The sequence below is a fragment of the Orussus abietinus genome, unplaced genomic scaffold (assembly GCF_000612105.2).
Source record: "Orussus abietinus isolate OABI.00-Male unplaced genomic scaffold, Oabi_2.0 scaffold14, whole genome shotgun sequence".
Classification (NCBI taxonomy): domain Eukaryota; kingdom Metazoa; phylum Arthropoda; class Insecta; order Hymenoptera; family Orussidae; genus Orussus; species Orussus abietinus.
In genome coordinates, this window is record NW_019395994.1 from 820,203 (window position 1) to 847,993 (window position 27,791).

General features: G+C 45.0%; 3 protein-coding genes across 8 annotated transcripts; 1 reads left to right on the forward strand and 2 right to left on the reverse strand.

Moving 5' to 3' along the window:
* Nucleotides 1-9,901: 9,901 nt before the first annotated feature.
* LOC105698240 lies at nt 9,902-20,153 on the reverse strand. Its single transcript, XM_012422299.1, has 4 exons — nt 20,142-20,153; nt 13,196-13,292; nt 11,997-12,170; nt 9,902-11,157 (listed from the first exon to the last, which is right to left on the reverse strand). Exons 1-4 carry the CDS (start codon nt 20,151-20,153, stop codon nt 9,902-9,904), a joined length of 1,539 nt encoding a protein of 512 aa, XP_012277722.1.
* A 1,106-nt stretch (nt 20,154-21,259) lies between these two features.
* Nucleotides 21,260-22,921, forward strand: LOC105698325 (TP53-regulated inhibitor of apoptosis 1-like). Of its 6 annotated transcripts, XM_012422498.2 has the most exons (4): nt 21,320-21,485; nt 21,545-21,620; nt 21,757-21,923; nt 22,265-22,921. In XM_012422498.2, the coding sequence occupies exons 3-4, from the start codon at nt 21,777-21,779 to the stop codon at nt 22,346-22,348; spliced, it is 231 nt and encodes a 76-aa protein (XP_012277921.1). In that variant the 5' UTR covers nt 21,320-21,485; nt 21,545-21,620; nt 21,757-21,776; the 3' UTR covers nt 22,349-22,921. The 6 variants fall into 6 exon arrangements, 5 of the variants coding, with proteins under 5 accessions (XP_012277919.1, XP_012277923.1, XP_012277922.1 ...); XM_012422496.2 differs by lacking the exons at nt 21,545-21,620; nt 21,757-21,923 and adding an exon at nt 21,952-22,114 and having other exon boundaries at nt 21,262-21,485; XM_012422500.2 differs by lacking the exon at nt 21,757-21,923 and adding an exon at nt 21,952-22,114 and having other exon boundaries at nt 21,269-21,620.
* On the reverse strand, nt 22,904-26,655 carry LOC105698323 (FACT complex subunit Ssrp1). The gene is made up of 14 exons (XM_012422492.2): nt 26,528-26,655; nt 26,254-26,439; nt 25,965-26,180; nt 25,651-25,826; nt 25,420-25,555; nt 25,244-25,347; nt 25,034-25,162; nt 24,631-24,922; nt 24,381-24,536; nt 24,174-24,308; nt 23,827-24,018; nt 23,522-23,746; nt 23,335-23,412; nt 22,904-23,237 (listed from the first exon to the last, which is right to left on the reverse strand). Exons 1-14 carry the CDS (start codon nt 26,576-26,578, stop codon nt 23,109-23,111), a joined length of 2,205 nt encoding a protein of 734 aa, XP_012277915.1. The 5' UTR covers nt 26,579-26,655; the 3' UTR covers nt 22,904-23,108.
* Nucleotides 26,656-27,791: the final 1,136 nt, after the last annotated feature.

A 27,791-nucleotide genomic window follows, 5' to 3' on the forward strand; every position in this document is an offset into this window, starting at 1 on the left:
CGAGTGTAACGAGGGGGGATTAACGAAACGCCGGAAAATTGAAATGTAATTAATTCGCGGCTTCAATCGGCTAGATTTAATCGCCGGAGTGCAAACGAATCAACAATTGGCCCGAGATTTAGAGTGGTTAAAAATTGGCTACATTTCGAATGAATGAAAATAAATTAAAAGTGCACCCGACGTAGCGTAGAAAAACATTTAATTAAATAAAAACATTTAGGTTAAAGAATGACAAGGAAAATAGACGACTAAGTCAAGGATCGAAGCCGTTGTCCGAAATCTGGAGAAATCCCATAAAACGTGTTCTTCTTTACCCAACGGAGTCGTATCCTTGCCACCCGGAAAAGGACCTCCCCTCTCAGGAAAAGTGTCCTTAAAACGTCGACAATTAAGGAGGAACATCGAAAACGATCCCGGGGCTCCTCGAGAATTCCCCGGAATAATCGCCGCATCTGGGAATAACTTCGCAGGGGGTCGAAAGAGTGGCGGCGCGTCAGGATCCGATTAAGGTAATCGGAATTATCATCGACCTGTCCAGCCGGAGGCACGGATTAAAAAGTCGACTAAAATGTCGAGTAAAGTGGAGAGGCGTAGGAGAAAAGGACTAAAAAGTACAAGAACGGCAAAAAACCGGGGAAAAACTGGCGAAAAAGCCGACTCCCCGGGGAAGTGAGCAGCCGATTAAAAATCGGCCGCGACGAGATCGATATCCTGCCCATCGATTTCCCGACAGCGTGCATGAAAAATGAATTAATCTACGTCCGGGCGGTGCTTGTTTGTCTGGCGGAACAAAAAAAAAATGGAGTACACCCCCTCTGTTTGTCTCCCTCGCATACAGGCTACGGGGATATTTTTTCGCATGGACTTCTCGCCCTAAACGTCAAATTGCTCAACCTTGCCTGAGCCATTTCTGGCTCCCGTTACACGATATTTACAAGCTGTCCAGTTAAGGACGATCAGAGCATAATGCCGGTGACACGGCTCGAAATCCCAACCCTCTCTGATACGCGTTCCTCAGACATATTTTCCCCTCAGCGAGCTTATCCGAGCTTTATTGGATTTATCTATTTGCCCCTCCTGGGGGGAGGTTGGAAAAATATTTCGGGTTTTTCTCGCGTTTCCGCAGCCTCTCCCGTGCTACGGATACCGAATCCCAACTTTTGAGGATCCCTGATGCTGAAAACCCTTTCGAGATTTTCCCTGGGGGGGGATTTGCGATTCCCGGGAATATTTCGAGATTTTGAAGGGGATACGAGCGACGTCGGAAACTGTTTCGACGTTTTCAGGAAGGGGGATGGGAGGAGCCCGAAATGTTTCCAATGAAAATTCTACAGTTTTTTCTCCCTTTTACTTTTCAGGGGATGCGGAAGAGAAATGTAACAGCAATGACATGGCTGAAAATTTCAAACCCCTGACACGTTCCTTAGACAGCCTCCCCTCGCGCGGCTTATCCGGCTTTTATTGGATTTATTTATTGGCAACGAGTAGGAGGGGTGGAATAATATTTTTTATCTTTCTCATGCTTTTCAATAATTCCTGTTTACTCGAATATCTCCTAAGGAGGCGCAGAACGACTAGATCTCATCCCCATTGTAGATGTTCACTCGTGAAGTGATCTATGAAAGCGGTTTTATATACATTTAATAAATTTAAAAAATTTCAGAGAATTCCTCTTAACGTGTAAATGAAAGAAAGCATGTCGTTAAATCCTTTCCAGTAGTTCGAATTATATGAAAAATGTCAACTGAAAATACGTGCACTTTCCTTCCCCTCGCTGTTGCATTGCCCCGTGAAAAATGGCTGCAAAATTTCATTTTTTTTAATAAATAGATAACATCGTGGACTAGCGCTTGTATTCTTTGTACAACTTTGCACTGTTTATCGTTAATAAAGCTTTGAGATTTGGCCTGCAATTCTCCCTTTGAGCACGGAAATATGTGCCGCGGTCAATATTAAAGTTCAAAGAATTGAAACGAAAATGGAGCTCCCTCGGGCGATGCAATATCGAAAGCTATAAACTTTGGTGTAAAGCGAACAAGCCGTCCTTTTGCCGACCGAAAACACGAATGCATACATTTAGTAATATGTGCCAGCTTTGAGGGAACGTGAAAGCCCATAAATGTCGTTTTCCATTTGACTATTTTTCATTCTACAGAGAAAATAAAAAGAACCGAGCCTAAAGTATTCCTGCGTCGTAATACAGAGTTATAAATTGCCGACATTCGACGTGGATTCAAAGACTAATAATAAATCAACGATCGTCAGGAAACCGAAGAAAATTTAATCACTTATCCCTCGAGCAAGACTCTCGAATAACAAATTAAAACTCACCTTACCTTACATTTTTCCTTCCCGTGGTCTTCCTCTTGTCAAAATTTTAGAGCGGGGAAAAATGAGAATAACGATTTACGCGAGAACATAACAATTACCGTCGATCCCGAAACATGAGATGCAAAACAATGCAACATCGTCGTAATTACCGTGGAAATTATGCCCCCCAAAAATGTAGACAAATTTAAACACCTCCAACCGCAAAGTGGTCGGTTTAATAATTTCGAAAAATGAATTTTCACTCTCTACACCGAGCTAAGATGTAAATGATGAAAATTTACGAAAAGTCTTTTTTTGCAAAATTCCTGTTACACGAAAACCGTAGCAGACCTCCATTTCGGGGCTCCAAAAAGGGAAACAATGAACGTTCGATCGTAAATCGACCCTCCTGTAATTTCGACACGAGGGGGTGGGGGGTGGGGGGAATAAATAACCGTGACACTCGATAGTTTCGCTGTATAATACAGACGAAACCGAGCCCTTTTCCGAAGCATCGAAGAAAGAAAAAGAAAATAGAGAAAAACCGACGAAAACCTCCCCTGGCACAGAATCGTACTATCTCAGATTCATAATATCTTTATATTTCCTTCCGACGTAGCGTTGTCCTTCTTTATAATAATAACGTTTCCTATCTAATGTTATAAAGGATTATATTACATACAGAATATAGAAAAGAGTATTTCAATTGCTATAATGTAAACAGCATAGAGACGTAGTCCCGGAGCGTAAGACCGCCACCAGGAAGTCATCATACGAGGTCACAATTCGAGCTCCAGATCTAGCATGCTTAAGACCAATGACCGATCGCGAGACCACATAATTAATAAATCTCCAGGTTTTGCAGACTTTTCCAGACACTCTTTCCGTCTCTCTCTCCTAAATGAAACGTCACTCCCCACTATAAAATTACCAAACGACTCGAAATCAGCCTCTAGGGTAAGATTTCTAGGTTTTGCTCTCGAGGTTATATCATGTCCTTTTATAAGTAGGTCTCCTATCTAATATTATAAAGAATTGCGTAACATACGGAATATAGAGAACGGTATCCTTGTATCGTTTAAACAATGGAAACATCGTATATGATTTGTCCCAGACGCTTAACCCTTGCCTCGTCTCGGAGTTTCACTCCGAGGCAAAGGGTTAAGCCCACTGTAATTATTCGAAGTAACAACTTGAGTTTCGGGTGAGCGTGATTTTTAGTCGACGACCGATCAGGACCGGCTTCAGAATTCCGGTAGATATAAGGCCGTATTTTCCTCCTTTATTATAGATTTATAGAACGACTTTTTGGACGAATTCGGTGAGCTTAGAGCGCGATCTTAATCGCGCCCCCGGGAGTGATATCTTTTCTAACAATAGTTAATACACTAATTGATCCCTCTTTCGGCGATCGAAACGTTAATCTACAACGGCCATGAACGTTACCAATTCCAGAAACACTTAGCATTGATTAACAACCGCGATGAAATTTAAAATAAAATAAAAGGGCTCTCGGCGATCCGCAATTTCGTTGCTACCGATGGTGGTAATAAAAGATGTACGCCAAAGGAGTGAACAATTTTATAATTTCACTAGCTCGAATTTAACGGGTTATTACTAATTACGTCGGTTCTGCCAGGGCGTTTAATTTTCAATCTCTCTAAACGCGGGAACCGCCCACCACCGCGAAGCGGTATAATAAACGATTCGTTAAATTCTCTCAAAGTTTTCCAATCAACATACCGTTAATAAATAACGAAAACGGAAGTGTATGATTTCGAGCGAGCACGTGGAAATATCTAAAAGAGTTTCACCGAGCCTGACCCGCCTCGATCCGAAGCCGGTCCTGGCCGAAGGCCCTCTCTCTCTCGCACACAGGTTCAGCATACCTCTCTCTCTCTCACTCTCCCTCTCTCTCCCTTGACCGCCTCCCACATTTTACACGTAAACTTAATTTAATAATGATAATAACATTCTTTATTGCCAACAAAGTTCCACGCCGGGACGATTGAGAGTTACAGGGGAACGGGAAACGCAAAACCGGACGAACGTAGTGAAAGGTCGAACCACATCTAGGTAGACGTCGCAGATTAGTGCGCTAACTTAATAATAGCTAGAGTATAAGTTATTACTGTACGATAATATTTGATTTCTCGATTATCTGAAGGAATGATAAAAACTATACCCGCGCCTCGGCACAAGCACACTTACCGCGTCCAAAACCGACGAATGGCGTCCCTCTCTCTCTTTATCTCGAGCACTAATTGTTAAAGTCTGCCCCCTCCGCGAGGAGATCGCGGCCCCCGTCGAGGGGTGTTTTTCGCCACTCTTTCGCCCCCACCGGCGGGGGTGAGTTTACTGAGAATTTACCCGAAAAAAAAAACACCCTCCCCGGGGAAATTTCCGAAAAACATCCCCGGGTCGCGCCCTCGAGGCCGCCCCGCGACCCCGTCAATTGTGCTGAACAAGAACCCTTAACGAATAGAAACCCTCGTCGCCGCCTCCACCCTCTTCCCATATCGCCCTCTCGCTCCCCCTCGTCGCCGCCCCATCGCTTCGTCTCTCTCTCTCCCTCTGACGGCCCTCCCCGAAATAAGTCGCGGCTATCACAATGATCGCGTTTTCTCGTTTTTTCTTCCTCTTCTTCTGCTTCTTCTTCTTACTACGTTTTGTACAACAGTCTCTGTGGTTTATCTCTTATCAAAAGAAACGAGAGATATCGTTTCGTATCAAAATGAAATTCCTTGCGAACGTCCGGCATACACGGAGCGCACGATACGGTCCAAGCTCGGTCTCGCTGCTCTTCTTCGTCCTCCCTTGGTCGATCTTCCTCCCTCTTTTCCGCGGACGCGTGATCTTCCTCTTTCTCGTTTCTCGCCGTTTCGACCTGGCCTCGCGTTTCGCACCTGCGAAGAAAATTTGCGACGCAAATCTGCGGACTGAAATGCCGGCCATTTTGGTTCTTCTTCTCCGCGTCGATTTCCCTCGTCGATGAAACGGCCCTATTTTCATCCCTGAGCCCTCGTTCGGGGTGTCTTTCCCTCCTCTTTCCCGCGATTCGTCCGTATTTATCTGCGACACGCACCCCCCGAGGAGTCGGCTGGTACAAGCGACGGAAATGTCCGCCTCGAAACGGAAAAACAAGGCATATGCGTTATCGCGGCTCTTCTTTTAATCCCCGACGAAACGGCCCCATTTTCCTCTCCTCCTCCCTCCGCGTCTCGCCTTTCCAAGAATTTCGTTAACCACGGAAAATTCACCGGTACACTTTGACCTTCCCTCTTCTTCCGTGAGATCTCTCTTCTTTCTTCCGTTCTTCCTTGACGATCCCGATCTCTTTTCCTCTTGCTTTTCTTCTTTCCCTCTCCCTGCCCTTCCTCGTGTCGCTCTCTGTGCGCTCGCATGTGTGTGTGCGTGTGAGTTCACGGTTTCGAAGAGTGTCAAAATCGGAAATCCTCGCGAAGAGGGTATCGACCGTACCCTCGCGATACTCTAGTGACGATCCTAGTCCCGAACTTCGGCGCTAATTTTCCTGCACTTTCGGGAGAACCGCGAAGTCCAGGTCATTCCGCGACCGAGTATCTTCGCGCATTCTTGTACCTTGATAACTCAATCATGAATAACACCCCTGATAAATAATATCCGAGATAAAAAATGAAATATGAAGCCGACGCGAGTAAGCGCGTCGTCGTCGGTCACTTGTAACAAAGTCCCAGGCAACGAGTTCCTACTAAATTCGAAACCTCGCAGGTACATCCCAGATAATTGAATAAAAAGTATACGAAGTACTCGATGACTCGTTAAAAATGGTTAATAAAATCCGGAGCTAAGAATCTCGGTCTCGGAATGGCCAAAAAACGTCAACCACGCGAGTCATCCCGCGTTGGCGCCGACCCGAATCGGGGCCGAGTTGATTCCAAATGATTTTGCACTAATTAACCTAATTCCTGCCCGGCTTGCCAAACTCTCACCCGCAGGTGTAATTGGCACTAAACGGCGAGAGATTGCAAGAAACCTCGACATCTATCCGAGGGTGGAACCAACGCAAGACGCCTCCTAAACATCGCAGAAGAAGAAACGAAGAGCTGTCAACTCGGATCGGGCAAATCTCTCAGACGAGTGTCATTATTCGTTAAGTGTTTTCTTTACTCTACACATGGTTTGACAGAGTGTTATACGCCGGCGACTCTGTCGGTTTAAATAGTATATTTAATATGTCGTATCGGTAGAAATTTGCCGATCCGCGAGCGCGGGCTTGACAGGGGCACGATGGAGGTCGTAGAAACGGATTGACGAAGATCGGTTTTGGCACTGGCAGGAAGGAGCGAAATGGCTCCCTCCCTTTGGGTCCGATTTCTATTTCGACGTCGGGCCGAAGTTGGAGGACTAGGACACTCGTGTCGGAAGTTCGGATTACGTTTCTTCTACGAAAGAACGAGTCGAGAGTCGCTGTCCCCGGTCGGGGGTCGACCGGCCGGCTGATCGATCGGCGACTTCTACTCGAGTCAGCTGATCGATCGCTCCGGCAGGCAGATGTCAGCTGATCGATCGCTGGCCTTTGCTCGAGTAGCCAGAAGTCAGCTGATCGATCGGTGACTTCTGCTCGAGCTACCGGAAGTCGGCTGATGGGGCCAACCAGAAGTCAACGGGACGAAGAGGTACAAGGAGACGTAACGCCTAAGGTCGGTTTCACAGAAAATAGACCCACTAGACAAAAGAAAAAACGTTTACACTTTAACTAAAGCCTTGCCAATAGAGTCTCACTCCTGCAGCTACAATAATTGCACCAACGGCAAATGCAATTGTAACAAATGTGGATGTAATTGGGGAGCTTCTTAACATTTGCTGGAGTAAGAAAAATTTGTTATCACGGTTGCGAAGTACTTTTCTACGGGGCAGAATCGAGATTCTCGGATTTTCGCTGATATAAGGATGCGAGTACTATTTGTGGAAAATGTAGGAATTCCGACCCTACGTGACCAGAACATTTCCTACCGATTTAAACATCCTAAAACGCTTTTAATTTTGCAATTAGGGTACGCAACGTGTAATGTTAATCCGCTTATATTACCTGAAATCTGATTTTTCAACGCGACAAAGACTAGCGTACAGGCTAGTAAACGATAATTTTGATTTGCAAAGTCTCACCGAAGAGGGAACTCTCTCTTGGAACTAGATTAATGAAAATCCGAAGATTTTTTACTCTTATAATGGGACCGACTTCGATACATGACATTGTATCTCCTTATACTACTTCCTGATCTTTATGTAACCGGAAGTTAGTCGATTAATCCCCGACTTGAGGTAATTAATTGGAAGTAATTTAACGCATCTCCGTAATTAAAAATTTGGCCAGTCAGTCGGTGATTTTCAATCTACCTTTGACTTCTCCGATTGATCAGAGGATTGATCCTAATCCCGAGATTGGCAGTGCACAGGGCGACAAATCCAACGTGATACGTCACGGAGTAATTAATTCAATCACCCAGCGGCGGTACAATAATTCTTCGTCCGATTACATTTATAGTCACGATAAAATGACTTCGTGGTGCATTTACCATTTATATTACTCGCCTCGGGCCACTGAACCACTATCCGGCGTCGAGAAAACTATTCCCTTGAACCATCACCGGCGAATCAGGCAAAGTTCTTGGATTCAATTAAACTTGACTTAATTCGCGAGAACTTCGGTTGACTCGAACGAGGTCTAATCAAATGTTCGCCCACTTAGATGACATTCAGATCAACCAAGCGGCGCTGTCACGGGGAGTAATTGGTTCACCCAACAACGTAGGTCGAAAAGTCGGACCCTTGTTTAAGTCAACCGAAGTTTACTTCTCATTAAAAAATGTCGCTTCTTCGCCGGTGACAACTTCAGTCGAATATCTCTCTCACAATCATTGCGCATACCACGAAGTTGTATAAGGAGATACAATGTATCGAAATAATACGTAGATACAATGTATCGAAATCGTCCCTACTTTAGGGGTCCAAAATTTCCAGATTTTTTTCTGACCTAGGGCCGAGAGCGCGTTCTCGATGAAATTTTACAATTAAAAATTATCGTCCGCTAGTCTTTATCGCGTTAAAAACATCACATTCTGAATATTCTGATATTCAGAATATCATATATATTAAATGTCTTGGTCACGTAAGATCGGAGTTCCCTAATTTTCCGCAAGTATCGCTCGCATCGTTGTATCAGCGAAAATCATAGACCCTGGGTCCTGATTCTAGGGTCACATTCTGTGGAACCGACATTAGACGCTACATCTCCTTATACAACTTTATTATACGTCCCTTGCCCGACTTGACCAATTTTCCAACAGGTGGAGACCACTGTCAAGGATGGACAAGAGACAGCGACCATCGACACTTCAAAGGAGCGAGACATTTTTCTGCAACGAGGTACCGTACGGTGCATCCACATCGGCGCAATTAAACCCTCCGCAGCGTTTAAGGACCTCTATCTCGAGGAAGTCTGTCCTCGAGTCCGAGTCCTTAGGGGAACGAGTTCCATCGCGCCGCACCCTACGACCCACCACCCGAAAAAATTGGCACAGAATCCAGAGACCACCAAACGAACGACGGAAAAACACCAGGGTTCCGGCAGAAGTTCTTCCTCATCCCCGTGTCGGGGAGCGCTTACAAAACCCCATAGAAAATTACAAAACAACTCCGGGAAACGCCACCGGCCCTCCCCCCGGTCGGAACATCACCGGGGATTTGTGTGCGAGCTACAGCCGCGATTCGTACACTGTCGAACGCGAACGGCTTCCCCGCAGATGAGGTATCACCGGCTTACAACGAGAAACCATTCGCGTCCATAGCTGTACATCCGTTTCGCAACAAGTGGCGGGGACGCCCCGTACGGTACCCAGAAAAGGGTCTGTCCAGAAGACGGAAGAAGCCCGCCGGGGATCACCCCCGGATCGAGGGGCCTCGAGACGGGATAACCGAGAGATTCGCTCGCGAGTTCCCCTTCGGAGGCCTCGAAGAGGTCCCCGAAGAGTCCAGCCGGGTCGCCGAAGGTCAGGGGCCGGTCTAAAAATCCGGCACCCCGTGATTGTTGAATCTCCGGCGGTCCCCTCGAGTCCCCTCCCCGAGCCCGCGATCGGGACCGAGCCTCTATAATTTAATATCTATGCATATATATATATATTCATTTATTTATATATATACCATATTGTTTTGTTTTAGATAGGGCAGTGTCGTGGACGGCTACGGACCCGCGCCTCGGCGGGGCCGTATCCCAAATGGTTAGTCTCGTCCTACAAGTATACATACTATTTAATAAGTACATTTCAACAACCGTCTCTCCTTTTATACCTCTAAGTTAATAGGTTTATCGTTATTACTCCCGCCCGCGCGCCGGCTCGTTGGATTCGTCATGAAAAAGATTTGAAAAAAATGAGTCCACTCCCCTCCCCGGCTCCCCGTCGTTACACAACTATGGTAATAATAACGATTAATAGGTATGCGTATGTGTCTGCGTGCGCGACAGAGGGGGCGCCGTCGGTGCCGACGTCGGGGTCGGCGTCGCCGGCGTCCGTAGAATATCGATCTCTATCTAGGGGATCGGCCCCCGGCATTAAAGTCTGTCCTCCTCCTCCTCCTCGTTGTCCTCGTTGTTCTCCTCGGACTCCTCCTTGTACCCGGGGTGCTCGGAGATGGCGTAGTAGTTCCCGTTGTAGATAACCCCGAGCTCGCGCAGGACGTCGCCGCGGATGATGGCCTTGATGGTCCAGTTGTAGCACTCCTCGCTCTCGCTCTCGCGGTCCAGCCTCTCGACGTCGAGGATCTTGGAGCTGAGCCTCTCGAGGATGATGCCGATGTCCTTGATGCTGAGGTGGTGCTTCTGGTCGACGGTCAGCTGGTCGATCAGCAGCAAGAACTTCTCCGAGGTGACGATCTCGTCCTCCATGATGGTGTTCTCGGTCTCGGACTCGGAGCTCTCGTGCTCCTGGTGGAGGTGGTTGTTGCGCGGGTGGGCCGCCTGGTGGGCCTGGTGGTGCTGGTGCAGGTGGTAGGGCCCCGAGTTGGTCAGCCGGGCCTCGTCCTCGGCGGTGTCGCGGAACCGCACGTGGCCCTTCACCAGGCCCGGTCGCCGCGCGGGGTCCGACAGCGAGGAGGGCGGCTGCGGGGAGGGGGTTTGGGCCTGCGCCTGCGCCTGGGCCTGAGCGTCCTGGATGGGGGAGGTGGCCACCGACTTGTGCACCGCGATTCGCCGGCCCTCCTCGTGCAGCGCGCAGCAGTGGAAGTCGCACTCCCCGGGCGCCCCGCTGTCGGGCCCGTTGACCGGGCTCCCGTTCCGGGCCACCGGCTGGTGGATGTGGTTAGAACACTCCGGTGTGTGGATATGGATGGTGGTACTGTCGAAAGAATTAGTACCTTGCTTGACGAGGCGGCTAGGCATACTATGCTGCGACGACGACGATATCGAGCCCGAAGCCACGATCGGCCCGTAGGAACTATTACTCGGACTAGTAAAACTCTTCTGTACCATATCGTCATGATTTATCACAGTGATTTGGGGGCTGGGGTAGCGACCGCCCAGCTCGCCCGGGTGCCCCGGCTTGCCCGGGTAGTTCAGCTTGTCCAAGCTCGTCTGGATCACCAGAGAGGGTCGCTGCGAGGAGCTCAGGTCCGCCTTCTTCGTGGGAGAGTACTTCGAGCTCTGCGCGTCCTGGGCCTTCGGCTGCTGGACCTGCGAGCTGGACCGCTGGTCCCAGTGCAGGACCACCGTGACTCGGCCTTTATTGTCCATGATCTTCCAGGAGGGCGTCTCATCGTGCAACTCCAACGCGTGGATCGTCTCGCAGACTATTTTCGGGATCGCCGAGATCGCTGCGAACACACCGTCCGGATCATCTTAACGAAGCACGAATCACATCTGGAGACCGTCTTTCTACAAACTAAATATCGGTTGTACGAATTGCAATTCTTGTCGTGTAAAAAATTGGACAAGACTTAGCTCGTCTGCCGTATGTCGTCCGAATCGGGGGTAACTACTTCTGTCCCCGTGACTCGATTCGACATCGGCGATACTTTACGCGAGACGATCGCGGCCCTTTCCGTCCCCGTTCGTTCCTCGTTACCGAGAACGTATGCAATATTCGCGTCAAGGTAACGTTTAACGTCTAATTGCAAATCGTTTCGAGAGCATCCCTCGAAGGGTTTGGGAGAAAAATAAGCGTATGTACCCAGGAATGATTGCCCTCTATGTACGCCCCATGTGACACGTACACGAAGATCCATTCCTTTGACGTCTTACGCCCTGCCTCCTCGAGGAAACGCGCCTCTCGATTCGTAATGTTCACCATTTTCATCAACAATGAGAAAAAAAAAACAAAAAAGAGAAGAAGAAACTCTACCGCTGATCGCTTCTTTTTTTAAACCGCTTTCTTTTTTAATTAACGCTTTAATGTCCCGATCGGAAGTGATGCTGGATGTAACGACTCCGTAAAATGACATCTTGCTGGTCTCGGATAAATTAGAAGTTATTTCGTGAAAATTAAATATGAAAATGGCGAACGGCTAGAATCGATAGAAACGATATCACAAAATTCGGACGGAACGTAACGCGACGTTTCTATCTCGGAACCTCATTTGGCTGTAAAGGAACGAGGCGGGTTCGTTAGATTTTCCTTTTGGGGAATAATTGATAAGGTGTGTTGTCAATATACCGGCGCGAATGATGTCAACTCCGGTCGGACACCACCGTTCGCCATGCCTTAGAAGAAGCAGGATCGTGTTGTTGGCTAAGGTCTTGAAGTATTCCCCGTCCTCGACTTGAGTCCCATCCGACTCGAGTACTAAGCAGACATTCTCGTTTTGAGGCACGCCCAGCTTTTCCTTCCCTGCAAGCGGAACCAGATGACAGCTCGTGAGAAAACAGACGAGTCAATGGTAAAGTGAATTTTCAACACCAATCGGGAAGGAAAGGTAAATAAATCTCTATTCTGGGAGAGAGGACTCTTTCCTCCGGCCCAAATGGCTCCGAAAAGTCCTCCTCAAATACCAAGTCCGGAGGTAAAGAGGCCCTGAGCTTTTCGCCAGGTGAACTTGCCGTGGTTGCACTTTCCCGAAATTCCACGAGATTGGGACGAGGGACTCTTTAATATCTTTACGCTTGGACATCCGAGTATACGAGAGACTCCATTGATAAAATGACATCCGACCGAACGAACTGGACTAGGAGATGATTTTCGATGTGAAACTTACTTCCCGGTAATTGCGCGCGTTAAGAGACGGAACCGTAATAGTATCTACATTTTCTACATCATCGTATCTACATTTTAATGTTACGAAGACATGGACACTGTAATGAAAACATTTCCCACTTAGTAAGTTTCCTTGTATCAATAGCGGGATTCCTCTACAATTTTCCATTTTCCCCAATTTTTATCTAAGGAGTTCCACGTTCGAGTTTCATATCCTCGCCCATTCGGATCCAACGGTCGATGGGAGAAGTTCGGTAGAGCTTCGCGCCAAATACACGAGGAAGAGAAAAGAAGAGCGAACCGAGGTTCCGCGGACAGTTCCCAGCGCCATGGGCAAAATAATCAGGAAGCCGCAACGCCGGTTAACCCTCTCGGGGAAAAATCCCATCCCCTTCGAGCCTCGAACCACGGAGGGGCAAACCAAGAATCCGGAACCGTAATAGGTCGGTTTCGGATCCAAGTGGCCCTCGGGTCCCCAAGTTTCGCTAAAACTGTTGGTGCACCCGGGCCTTAATGACCGGGCTTGTTAAGTCCCTCTGAAAAGCTCTCCGGGGGATGGGAGGGTTAACAGCCAATTAGAACACTGGCCGGGGATCCGTCTGGTTAGGAGGATGGAAACGTGAAAGATTAATCGAGGCTTGGGTCAGGGATGAATCTTTTACCTCGATGGAGCAGCTCCTCGAAATTGCTAACGACCAGGCCTTTTCTTACGTTTCGCCAGCTGTCCCATATCTTGAAAGGTCTCTTGCCCCGTAACTCCTGCGACAGAGAGATCACTTCGGTCAGTTCCTGCTCGACGAGGAAGCACAGGCCGATCCTGGCAGCCTCGTTGTCGGACATGGCAATCGATGCCCGAGGGAGGACTCTCTTTCGCGGGATATATTATCGGCGAATCCGGAGCCGGCCACCCCTAGGCACGACGTAATCGCCTTGGACTTGTTAACTGGGGTGTCCATACTGGGTCACCGGACAGCTTACCTTGCATCCTTTATGGCCGCCGCAAAGGGGAGAGGCCAGTCCTTTGTGCGTCCTGCGTGTCGCAAAAATGTATTCCGGGATAATGCAATTTTACGGCGACGGCCTATCGCGACCCGTGACGCAGAGCCTGACATTACCGGACGCGTTTACACGGACTGCTGGAGAAGGTCGCGAAATGCCGATTTGGTCGCCTCGCTGGAGGTCTTTAAATGTCCCGACCAAGGAAGAGGAGGAACCATGCGAGGACCTAGACCTGGGGGAAGGGGACAAAAATTAAAATGCACGATCCTGAAGCGTGGTTTTTTTTTGGAATGGAGCGAGAATTCGCAAAGACGCCTCGTCTTGTTATGGTTACGCATTTACCGATAAATCGTAGCGTTTTGTAATCTGAGCAGGTCGAAAAATACCAATTTGGTCGCTGGAGGTCTTTAAATGTCCCGACCAAGGAAGAGGAGGAACCATGCGAGGATCGAGACCTGGGGGAAGGGGACAAAAATTAAAATGCACGATCCTGAAGCGTGGTTTTTTTTTTAAACGGAGTGAGAACTCGCAAAGACGCCTCGTCTTGTTATGGTTACGCATTTAACGATAAATCGTAGCGTTTTGTAATCTGAGCAGGTCGAAAAATACCAATTTGGTCGCTGGAGGTCTTTAAATGTCCCGACCAAGGAAGAGGAGGAACCATGCGAGGACCTAGACCTGGGGGAAGGGGACAAAAATTAAAATGCACGATCCTGAAGCGTGGTTTTTTTTTTGGTACCTAGTGAGAACTCGCAAAGACGCGACAAGTGGAGGAAAATTTAGAAAGGATTTTGTGGAGTCTGAAAGTACGTGCTTGAAATATTTTCCCTGATATGTCCGCGATGTTTAGGGGTAAATATTGTAAATGATTAAACGTCTATTAACGATAAATGCGTTTTGTAATCTGGGAAGGTCGGAAAATGTCAATTTGGTCGCCCTGCTGGAGATCCTTTAAATACTTGAGGGAAAAGGATGAGAAATTATACGAGTACTGAGACCAGGGGGAAGAAAACGACAGAAATTAAATTACATGATTAACAAGCGCTTCTTCTGGAAAAAAGTGAAGACTTGTAAATACGTGACAAGTAACCTGTAGAAGAAAATTCAAAAACGATAAACCATAGCGATTTGTAACCTGTACACTTAAATCGAGTTCCTCTATAGCGTATACGCGTCAGTTAAATCTGTACAGATTTATCGGAATGACCTATCGTTAGGTGTTTAGCCACCTATACAAGTTTTATACCGTACTTTATATCCCTTTGAAACATAATTCATTAAGAGGAATTCCATTTGAAAAGCCAAGTCACCTGCGAGGACATTGGCTCTGTACATTTTGGCAGGGATTTCCTGCCATGTCAAAGAATCCGAATCGCGGTTACTCCTGACACTACTGGGTCAAGAACTTTTATTCTTCTGGGTACGGCTGTCCTAGAAAAGTGGTAATCAACGTGTTTTTAGAGCAGCGTACAGAGCTGAGGATAGATATTCCCCGTGAATGGGTACGAGTAGAATTCCAACTAGAACTAGGACGTGCAGGACCAAAAGTGGTATATCCTACGTCCATCGCAAAAGTTCGCCGAATCCGGCACGTACCCTGAAGCCTGATTAACCGAACTTTACTTCTTCCTGACGCTATTTCAGAGTTCGATCGGAATTATCCTTTTTGCGACTCTAGAGAGAAGTCGCGAAGAACGTCAAAAAATTCTCAGATATTGCCTTTACCTCGTTAACAGTTCATTATCGTTGTACGGGAAAATGTTGGAATTTTCTACCTTTAATATTCTACCTCCGATGAAATCACCGAGGGAAAATTACTCACCCAGAGAACAAAAGTACTTAGGGTTACGTTTTTAAATACCGAGTAATCGACGCACCAACCTTCCGACCTTAATGGGCGAAAACCCTGAAGAAAGTGCACGGATGCGCAAAATTCACGGTTTGGCATTATCTGGCCACTTTTATTTTTCCCCAGCTTATTATAAATAGCCAGCGATAATCGATAAGTGCATTCAGGGTGAAAAAAGTCGTCGAGCGAGCGGCTTCTCGTAGAGATCTGCCAATTTGAGGCTCTTCATCTGTTTTACAAGAATTTATACGAAACGTGACACAAATCGATAGCAAGAACTTGCGATTCCAGTAATAACGAAACGCCTATGTATTAAAATGATGAATTATTAAGTCTCGAAAGCGTCGAATTACCTTTTCGTAAATTCGTGGGAATTGGCCTCGCCGATATCGTTGGAAAACTTTAATTGATTGAAGGTATCGCCCGATATCGCGAATGGTAAAAAATATCAGAGTTCGGAGGGACCGAAGAAGGGTTAAAAATGGGAGCTTTTTATTTCCATCCGATCGACCGACTTCCAGGGAAATTGAAATTCCGTGCAGACACCAGAAGAAACTTGATACAAAACGATACGCAAAAACGTGCAATTCAGTAATAACGAAACGCCTATGTATTAAAATGATGAATTATTAAGTCTCGAAAGCGTTGAATTACCTTTTCGTAAATTCGTGGGAATTGGCCTCGCCGATATCGTTGGAAAACTTTAATTGATTGAAGGTATCGCCCGATATCGCGAATGGTAAAAAATATCAGAGTTCGGAGGGACCGAAGAAGGGCTGAAAATGGGAGCTTTTTTTTTCCCTCCGATCGACCGACTTGCAGGGAAATTGAAATTCCGTGCAGACATCAGAAGGGAAAGGATGCTTAGGTGGCTCCTGGTTTTCAACAGGGTGGCACCAGGCCGGCATCGCGCAGGCGTAGCCTCGACTTATGGTCGAAAACACTGACCTCGTTCAATCATTCCCAAGGTACCTAAGGAAAACGCAAAAGGAATGCGTCCGTGGCAACCTAGATTGCAATTTGGGTCACCCATACGGGACAAAACGAGCCCCGATACAGATACAGAGAGCACCACCGTCATGCATCCACTCCATAGAAACTTTCTTCATTCGCCGGAACTCCTGACTGTCCAGAATCGGGGCCGATTAGGAATCGAAAGTTACTAACAAAAGGGGAGGATTCGCCCTAAGCGCCGAAAAGATGGACCCTAGAACCTGGGTCGACTTATGCAAAAAGAAGAAAATTTCTAAATTTATAATCGAACCTAAACAAATGGACCTAAAGGATTTCCAATCAGGTATTAATTTATTTTTCAAATATACTTTCAAATGAGATCGAAGATCGACGTAGACTTTAAATGCGAACAAAATGGGGTCGATTGGGGAAATAATAATGGATGACGGGAGGAGAAATACACCTTCGAACGATAGCAAAGAAATATATTCGTTAATTCAAAGAATATTTGGCTTGAATGAGTTGTCATCATTCCGAAGAAAGAACGAGTCAAGGAATTCTTTGAAGTAACCAAACATCTCTTTGGTACTATTCAAAGAAATATGTTTTCTGGTTCAATGAACATTTCTTCCGGTCTACCTGCAGAAAGTAAGGTAGTCGGTGTATTTTGTTCAGGCGTTAGGGGTTTAGTGGATTTTTTTTCCAGTGAATAAATATTGCCGGGTGGTGTCGCACGTATCCTCTTACCATTGGGCTCCTTTCCGGAAGGTAAGAGGCCATTTGACATAGCTCTTACCGTCCTAACGTAGACAGGAAAGGAGAGAATGCCGCATTCCCTCGGCAGGGTCCACACCCACTTCTGATCCGTTTTGGAACGCCGTCTTGGCTTCGCGAGCAAAGGTCTTGGAAAAGAAATCCCACCTCTCAGGAGCGATTTAACCCGATATTGATAAATCCCTTTGAAAACCGTACTATCTGCAAAGTAGATGAATGAATGGAGCTTTGGTGCCACATTAAGGACAATATACCTCGGGGTACGGGGACAAACGAACAGCCCTTCAAGGGAGAAAAAGGAGAACTAGGATATCCTGGGGTCTTGAAACCCTCGTCTAAATATCTACCTCGTAAGAAATATTTCCAACGGGTTAACAGGATCGGATGCAAGGAAGAGATCCACCACTATCATAAGAAATTCTCTCAATGCCGTACAAATTTTTCTGCGGAACTTGAAATCATTTCAGAATTGCCTAAATTTCTGGTAGACTTAAAGAGCTTCACGGTATCTAAATCGAATGCGGACAAAGGATGACAAACAATGTATAATTAAGGTGGTTAACATAGAACGGGGTGCACCTCTATTTGTAATTCGACGTTGGTAAGGGACAGCTTCAACGTGGTTTCCTCGAAAGAAGTGGAATGTATATTGGTCTACCCCAGCAAAGCCTGCACCACTTCTGGGAACGCACAGATGGAAGAGTGGGCCCTCAGCAAATCGGCCGTTTGCAACCACTCAACACCCTAAAGTGTCTCGAAAGCCCTTTACGATTATCCGCCGTGGGTAAGTAAACGCGGAAAAAATATTCATGATCTTCGGATCGAGCGCACGCCTAGCAGGAGTGCTGATGCACATCCCCTGAGTAGTGGGTACCAGTAAACGATGGTGCCATAGTCGGTAAACCACCAAAGGTCTACCTCGAGCAAGGAAAAAAACGAGAACGATGAAACAAACGCTCAGCAGATGCCCAGTGGTCCAGATTTTCGTACCGCCGTATCAATCTCCAAGAAATGGGAATAAACAATGGGGTATAGTAGTCCCTAAACCTCCAACAATCTTCCCTTTACTTGAAGCAAGTAGAAGCAACAAATTCCTAGTACATGCTGAGGGGTTCAGATTTTGGTATCAGGTCAGTCATTAGGAAATTCGAATGAACAGATCGGTATCCTAATTGTTAAACCTCCGACAGTCTAATTGAAATAAGTAAAAACCAGGAACGAGGAAACGAACCCCTAATACATGCCGAGAGGTCCAGATTCTTGTATCAGATCAGTCATAAGGAAATGCGAGCGGTGAGGGATTTCCAGGGTAGGGTCTGGATGCCGCAGCATTCCCAAAAAAGTGGCAACCGTTAGAAGAGATTTTGGGATAGGTCCAGGGAGGTCTGGGACCCGTTCGTGTCACGGGGTCAATCTCTGAAAGTAGGTCACAGACGGTGGTTAAGGTAGGGCTCTCCAACGGATCTAGTGGAGAATCGTATTCGGATCGTAAAAAGGAAAAGAAGATAAAAAAAAGCACCCGAACAATTAAACCAAAGGTGATACCGATATCCATCGAGGATCCAGGCAGTCGCGTCAGGGATAGATGGCCGTCATCCCGGGGATCGGTTCCTGGGGATCGCAGAGACGAAGGGGGTTCCAGGAAGGGGAGCAAGGAGTTCCGGGGTAGCCTCGTGTCACCGGGTCAGCCTCTGGGGAAATAGGTCACAGCGAGCATTTACAGAAGGAATGCAATTGCAACGGGGCGGGAGCATCAACCTATTCACGGATAAACAACGCTTCCAAAGAGTGCCAACCATTGTGCTTAAGGTGCAGCTCCCCTGCCACCATTTTTCAAAAGGAGCGCGAGGTGTGCGTCGTTATCCCGGCCGGCAGTCCGCGCCCACTTTACGGTCTTTTCCAAAAACACCCACGGCAGACTCGATCATTGGTCAGATCAGGCGTTTTCGGGCTCCCAGCCCTCATTCGGCACTAAGTCGGGCTTAACGAGCCCCTCCGCTGGGTAATAACCAGCGGTTCCTCTGCATCGTGCGTCCTCGTATAATCCTTTTCTTCCTTAAATCCTGATAACATTACGATGGTCAGACACAACTCTCAAGATCTGGGTACGTTTCCCTAGCGGTACTTGATCTACGGATAAATAAACTACGAGCAATAAATTAAGCCGAAGGGGTGTTGTCACCCCCCATCCCCCTGTCGTAGGTCAGGAGAAGGGGCTTTCTTCCAGGAATCCCGGGAATCACGGGAACGAAGGCGCGTTCCAGGAAGGCAGGGACGGGGTTCCGGGATGCCCCGATGTCACGGGGTCAGTCTCTGGGGAAGTAGGTCACAGGGAGCACTCGGAGAAGGAGTGCGATCGCAACGGAACGAGAGCATCAACCCGTTCGCGAATAAACAACACTCCGGAAGGGGATCCACCCTTGCGTCGAAGGTGCAGCACCCCTGCCACCACCTCCCAAAAGGAGTGCAAGGTGTATACCTCGTTGCCCCGGCCACCAGTCCGCGCCCACTTTTCGGCTGTTTCTAAAAACCCACTCGTAGGGCCGGATCCCCGTCGAATTGTTCATTTCCAGCGACAACCCGAGCCTTGTCAACGATTTCCCAACAGCGACCCACCATGTAGGCCCGTTCGCTGCAATCGGTTCCCGGTTCCTAACGACCCCACGATAGCCGGACACTCTTCGGGACGACCTGGATCTCCGTTCTTCCGAGAAAACTCTTTCCACGAGGAGCCCGGACGAGGTCGTCGCGCCCGGAGAGCAGGTGTTGTCATTCCCCTCTGGGAGTCCGTTCGTCAGCCGGCGAGAGGAATCCGTTGTCCAGGAGAACCGGTCCGAGGAATCGCGGAAACGGAGGGGTCCTCCAGGAAGGGGAGCGAGGAGTTCCGAGGTATCCTCGTGCCACGGGGTCGGCCTCTGGGGAAGTAGGTCAGAGCGAGTATTTAGGGTAGGCTTGGGCGGTCGGCTGCAGTGGGGCGGCATCGCCGTGGGTGTCGGGAGGCTCGTAATAATATATACTAATGCGATGCGTACCTCTCTTGCCATTACGTCATGTCCCTGCAGGTAAGGGACCGTCCCACTGTGCACTTATTCAGCAGGAGCGAGACGCACGTCGCATTATCCCGGCCCGGAGCCCGCACCCACCACGCTCGGCTCTGAACCTCGGGTACGCACACTCGCAGCAGCGGGGCCCTCTCAGCGGAACGGCCGTTTGCAACCTACCAACACCCGGGAGTGCCTCATGCCTCTGCGACCTCTCTCGTTACGATTACCCGATATCTAAGATTTCACTAACGCATATGGGCCAAATTGTAACAGTGGCTTCCTCCCAGCGGTTACTGCGGCGACTCCTAGTTTTAGATCGATTCTCTCTCGGTGTACGTACAGACACCCTCACCCTCTCCTTCACTCTCACCCTCAATCTCGCCCACAACCTCGCCCCACTCACCCACTGGCGCGCTCAGCCTCCTACCACCGCTCTTCTCATTTTCTCCCTCTTTCTCTCTCCTCCGGCCGGCCCGCACGGTCCGCGCCTGTTTTCCTCCCTTACGCGCCAGTCGCGTCCGTCTCTTTCCCTCTTCCTTTGCTGCAGCTTTCCTAGGGCGCGCGCGCGTCCGCTCGCTCTCTCTCTCTCCCTCTCGAGGCGCCTCTAGCTCGCTTGCTCGCTTGCTCGCGTCTCTAGGCTCGCCGGCAGGTGCTGCCCTCTGATTGGTCCGTCGAAATTATCCTCTTCGCTCATTGGTCAGCTCCTGGGTACGTTCTGAAATGCAGCGAAAACGGGGGAAGGTTGCTGTCCGCGTTTTAGTCGGGGAATTGGTACATTTCAAATTTTCAAGGCTGATTTCGAATGTGCGTGGACTTGTGGAGGCGTAAAGCGCAATCCCTTAATAGCCAATGAGAATCTCTCTTAGAGGTAAATAGGTGGACTCTCATTGGCTATTGACGATATTGCGCATGAGCTTTGCACGTTTAGTTTGGGGTAATATACTTCGTGCCCTCGTAGAAAACTAGGGACGTATTATACGTTGTAACATACGCGTAGAAAACCACGTATATTATTTGACGTATTATATTTATCCAACCCTCCTCCCAACTCATCTCTGATAGAACCGGGAATATTTTTCATGTAATTTACGTTGCGTATAAAATTTACGACGTTATCTAGTAATTTACTGTAAAAAGAACTATGTAAATTACCTAGGGTATTTCATTTACCTAACTTCGATTTCAATCTAAGAATTTTTATGATCTCGATCTGACAACATTGCTCTCTGGTGTTAATAATACGCTATTAGGTTCGTTTTTGGAGCAAAATTAATTGGTAAACCGATTTCAAATCAAAGATTTCCCAGATATCTTGCACATGATAATTAAATTGTAAGTTGTGAAAAATTGTTAAAGTAATTTGTATGAATCTATGATCTAAGTGATCCTAGGTACTGGTTCGTTAATCGAAATCCAGGTGTACATAACCTACAACGTCATTCGTTGCTGACCAAACAATTAATCGAGGTACCAAAAAATGTTGCATATGATGCATGAGATCGCCTTTATATTGAGTGTTTTGTTTAAAAATCTGTTGAAACTCAGTGTGATTTCTAAGCTTGCGTAATATATGCTTATCGAAGTCCTTCGTGTCTACTTTCAGACATCAAGGGAGAGGCTCTAATGAATAGCATTGGCGAAACGTGCAATGAACTCAAAAGGCAGTATGACTCGTGTTTTCATATGTGGTTCTCCGAACGATTTCTGAAGGGAGACGCAGATGACTCAGTATGCTTGCCTATGTTCAAAATGTATCAGCAATGCATCAAGGTGAATATCTGATTTCTATTGATTCTAGGGTTTTTGGGAAAGCTCGGTCTGTTAACATGGAACAGTGCAAATACCTAAAAGAAAATTATGAAGCTTGTTTTAATGTTTGGTTCTCTGAAAGATTTCTTAAAGGTGAAACGGATGACTCCATGTGTGCTAATTTACTGAAAGTTTATACAAAGTGCGTGGAGGTAACTTTGAATTGAAATCTTGCCGTTGCTTTGCATCATCTTTGGGATATCACTGATATTGAAATATATTTGCATGATTTTACTAACAGTTAAGTAAGATAGTGATAGTTATAAATGTAAAATTAATATATTAAATCTTGTGCGTTACAGAAAGCCATTAAAGAACAAAACATCGAGTTAAAAGATGTAGAAGTTGATCACCTGGAAACGGACAAAGAGATTCCACATAGTTGACAGCAGACAAATATTGGCATTCAGATGTCAAGATGGTTACAAAGTCTCATCTGTGCCCCATGTGGACCCGCTACTCTGGCACATCTTGCTTTATCACATCCAACACGGAATGATAGAAGTACCTGCCACTCACTAAATGCCTCATTAAAGTGATATGAAATTTTAACACACTGTTAACTGATCTCTGTGCTTTTTACATGTTATAAAATATATAGATATTTGAACACACCCGCAAAATGCAGTAAAATGAACTCAAAAGTGAATTTAGTAGGCACTCAAACCAACGTTACAAAACAATATACCACCGTTTGCATTTATTCTACCACCACCTTGCTTTGACTTTTGATTGGAGTTTATATTCCTGCAGTGTCAAAGGTGTTAAATTTAAAATTCTGCACCCTTTATATCGTTTCTTGAAAGAATGTAATATCTGTGATGTCATTGCGAAGTACATAGAAAACGTATGTATGGCCCTGTGCATATTGCTGCGTATATGAATAACTATGTCGAAAATGTAAATGTTTAATTGTATAAAAATTAGAATATCTATTAAAGTAGAACTGTCAAAGTAAACTGATGTTTTATTATTAACTGTCATGTGCCCTGTAAAGTAGTAAGACCAGCTTCCTTAACTTTGAAACGACAGCTTTCAGTCATTTACCAGACCAATGAAATAGAAACAAAACTGAGGAAAAAAGAAATTTCTAGAATGAGAAATAGTTACAGATGGCATCGTTACAAAATCTGTACACAAGTAGAATTAATCGCTGCCTTTCGATTCGGCATCGCTCGAAGGTGGCGTGCTTTCATCGGGTTCTTCAAATTCCACATCACTAGCTTCTTCATCAGTGTCTTTTTTCCCTTTCTTAGCCTTTTTACCATTATCAGTCTACAAAAACAGAATTAATTAGATTTTACTTATACGTAAATGAATTAACTCATAACAAAAATAATTTGTCTTCTCAAGTAAAAAAGAATTGTCTTACCGCTTCACGTTTCTCTCCTTTCTTCTTTCCCTTTTCATCTGCACTTCCATCATTCAAACGTTTCCTTTTACTCGATTTCTGAAAGTTTATTAATTACATAATAACAGGTCCATATTGATGCGTATGTTTCATTTCCTCCTAATTATACAAATAGTTTGGGAGAACACAGAATCTACTTATTTCATACCTCTGCTGATCCATCGTCACTGCTACTGTCATCACTGATGTACTCCTTACTTTTGAACGACGCACCAGACATAAGTTTGCTAGGGGATTCTTTTTTAGGCTCCTTCTTCTTCTTATCACTTTTTTCTTTCTTTTCCGCAGGTTTACTACTACCTCCACTTGCTTTGTACTCTTCCATCGACTCGGCATATTCCTTCTTAGCTTTTGCTGCTTTTTGCTCCCATTCCTGTATATCGACATTGATAATTTTACTACTATTAAACACTTATCTAGACTTTACGATGTTAAAAAAAAAATGAGGCTTACAGATTTGTCTTTTAGGTCTCTCCACATTTCACCTCCTTTTTTCGCTATTTCTGTGACAGCAATACCAGGATTGTCAGCCTTGATTTGGTCACGCGTGCTGTTGAGCCACAACATGAAAGCTGTAGCAGGCCTCTTTGGCTTATTTTCATCCCTTTCCTTCTTTGGCTTTCGAGGTTTCCTTGGCTTCTCCGACTATAGATTAAAATTAAATTTAAAATAGTATATTCGTATACATAAATCAAGCATTTTTGTATAGCATTATCACACCCTGTATCTCATGCAGCATCAAGTTATATATTTTAGTTTTCATGTAAATAAGTTAAACACAGGGTATACTTAATACTTACGATAGTTTTAGCAGATTTTGATTTTTTCTCCTTCTTTTCTTTTTTCTCCTTCTTTCCATCAGAAACATCAGACTCATCTTCGCTCTTTGAAGTATTAGGATTGCTATCATACTCCTCAGCTACGTCACTTTCATCCTAAATATACATTCACAACTCTTAATCATTTGCCAACGAATGAATTCCGATAATTTAGCACTAATTACAAACCTGATTAGGATTAAAATCTTCATCGGTAGATTCCTCTTCGGAGTCTTGATTGTCATCATCTCTCTCCTGTGCTTCAGCTTTAACTCTTGCTAAGTAAGCATCAGGTTCATTCTCTTGATCGCTGTCTCCGAAGTCGTTGTCATAATTTAATTTATCCTACATTCACAAAATGATACGTTTACATACATACATTTTAAACAATTACTTTTTCTTAGAATGAAATTTGGAAGATTAATTCTTTTTTACTTACATTCTTGTTTCTGTTCTTCACTCTAAGCTTCTTAGATGTTATGAAGTCGAAGAGTTTCCCATACTCTTCCTTTTCGATGCTACTGAACGTATGAACTACTCCACTTGTCAGTTCGATTTCAAAATCGAAGGAGCGTGTCGAGCCACCACCACGAGCAAAGTTTACTGATGTTATTTCCTCAAAACGTATGTGAATTGGTGGTTTGTGAACATAAATAAAGCCTCTTTCCAAAGGATATATATATCCTGCTGCAGCTTTGAAGGAGCACCCTATAGCAGCAGTTCCAGAATGTCTGAGAACAATCATACATTATTTCTAGAGATTAAAATTTCATTCTATTTTCTGGCCTATTACACAAAAGGTTGTTATTAAAATTAATAAATTCAATATATTAGAAACTTACCCAACAAAATTACCAGGACCGGTTAGTTTTCTATTAATTATAACTTTCATGACTTTTCCCAGCACTTCATATGTAGGGCCCGAAAGCTCTTTTGTGAGTTTATTATCATATTTGTCACTTAACTCCTTCCTAAAAATTTACGTTACGTAACAATGATCAAAATCTGGAGATAAACAATATATACAAAAATAATTGAAATATTAATCATACTCAGAGAAAGGCAGTTCAATAGATGTCTCTTCCTCCTGATTAAATAACAATACCAAATAATGATAACGTGTTTGACCTTGTTTAATAGGTGGATCTAAACTCACCTGAAATTAAACAATATATTAATTACAACATAATAAATGAAATAGTTGTAAAAACTGTTTCTATGAACTTACAACAAAGAACATTTGACGATTGTCTTTGTGTGGCAGCAGGAACAGTCTAAGTACTGTTGACATTGGTATCTTATAGTCAAAGGTTTTACCATGAAGTTGGAAAAACGTTTGAAATATCTTGATATCATAGCGACCACTAAAATAACAAAGAACCAGTATAAACATTTTAATCTTGATGAAATATATAAACAGCCAAGAAAAAAATCATAACAATTTATATAAGTAACAAACCGTGGCGTGAGGCACTGAATTTCTCTGAATATAGCGATAGCATCACCACTGACGCTAATGACAGATGCTTTTTGTAATACTTGCTGGTAGAACCCTTCTACAGGATCCTGATCGACACTATCACTGACAGGAATATGAAACCTCATTTCCATTAAGCTTACTGGTGCATCGTCATTCTAAAACAAATTATATTACAAGTTGGTATACAGATAAAAAATATTCACATAATTCATGAGTGAGAACTATTCATAAAAGCGAGACGAGGACGGCACATTAAAGTATATCTATGTTTTACCAAAATACAAAAACTATACCTGGTGAAATTCCAAAGTGACTTCATTCTTTCCAGTGTTACATTGTGAAACATCGTAGAGTGGTATCTCGAAAGCAGTGTGATGGCCAACGTCGAAACTTAAGACGGAGCCATTAAATTTAGCTGTTCCCCAATTCCATCCTTTCAAACTAAGCTCCTTTTCCAACATATCCTTCTTATAGTTAACACTAAAAAACTTTGCAATTTTGTCTTGATCCTAAAACGAAATAAATACAGATCGTATCACATTTTTATTTACAAATAGATTTATCAAAAAGAAAAAGACGTACTCCGTCTTTAAACCCTCGAAATCTATGCAGAGTTCCATTTTTAAGGAATATCCTAAGGCCCCAGGTTCCAACGAACTTTTGAAAGTTAACAATCTCCATATCCGATGCGGAGATTTGTTCAACTTTGCCAGTTTTCTGATTCTTGAATATCAGATGCTGATCGGTTAATTTTAACTTCCCGAGCGTCTGTGAAACGTAGAAAAGACAAAAATCATTAAAGTACAATATTCGGGAACGTAAATTGGTAAACAAATTATACAAAGGAAACACTTACCATGGCGCCCTTAACCTCAGCAGTTATCTCAGGATATTCTATAAAATCCATGTTGCCAGGTAGTTATGACAGTTCGGTAAAACACTTCCGATAATTCTTTCGTAACTCTCAAAATATTATTAATTTTTAATCCAAATGGTAGATATTAATGTCCATTCCCATTCTCCGACCGGTGGAACATTTAGCGCAATATTTAACGTGGATTCGCGTCGTTCAGATTCGACTAGAAAGGCGATTCGGTCATTGAGTATAAACATATAGACAGCAAATTGCTAACCTCACATTTACTGTCGAGATCACAGCGCCACCATATATCAAGAACTAACGAATTACAAAAGAAGCGAAATAAATTTCCATCACCGACAATAAAGTGACTTTTAAAATATCTACTACATAGAAGTTCTAGAAACTAAAAATTCAGTTATTTGTAAATTGGTGATTTTCTGAAAAGCATAATGAATTTAAGATCGCCATTTCAGCAAATTCACCATGAGGAGGTTGCCGCTATAAACTCAGATAAAAATGCTCCGTCTATTTAGACACCTAGTTCTGCTATTTTTTCGATATTAAATTTTTCATTTATCCAATAAATAATAATGGCCACTGCGACCCTCCTTTGTTAATAACAAATTAAAAGTACGCCAGTAACCGGCAGCTTAGGATTTCTTATCGTCATATTTATAAAATCGATTAAAATATTTACGACGATTGACCTCGTGTACTTGCGATTTATTTTTAATATCTAGAAGAGAAGTCTTCAAAACACGTTCAAACATCGGCGGTAAATCGCAGCAAATGTACGTACAATTTCAGGTATTTTTCACCCCCAAGTTCGGCACGTGTTCTCCCCTCTTTGAGAGGGTCTCGCACCTGCCGTTGAATCGATCAACCTAACGGTACTCCAACTACACCGTACAGTGCACGTACAAATCATTACTCGAGTACAAAATATTCTAAATCATGCCTCCGGAGGAAACATTTTGGCGCCACGGGTATAATCTAATTTACATTTCTTAATCTAAACGTCCGCCATTCATTCCTTCGATTTCCGGTGCCGCTGCCGATACCTGCAGTCTGCAAATATGCAGACAAAGCAACGGAGGAAATCGAGAACGCAAACAGAGGGCTGCATCGAGCTGTGCCCGTAGTTCTCTATTCACTCTTCTATCGAAGAAATGCGTCGACAAAAACGAAGCCAATAACGGCGGCGATAACGCTCGTAATGTGCGTCCAGGCCTACTGGTATTGAGTTTCGGGAATGTAA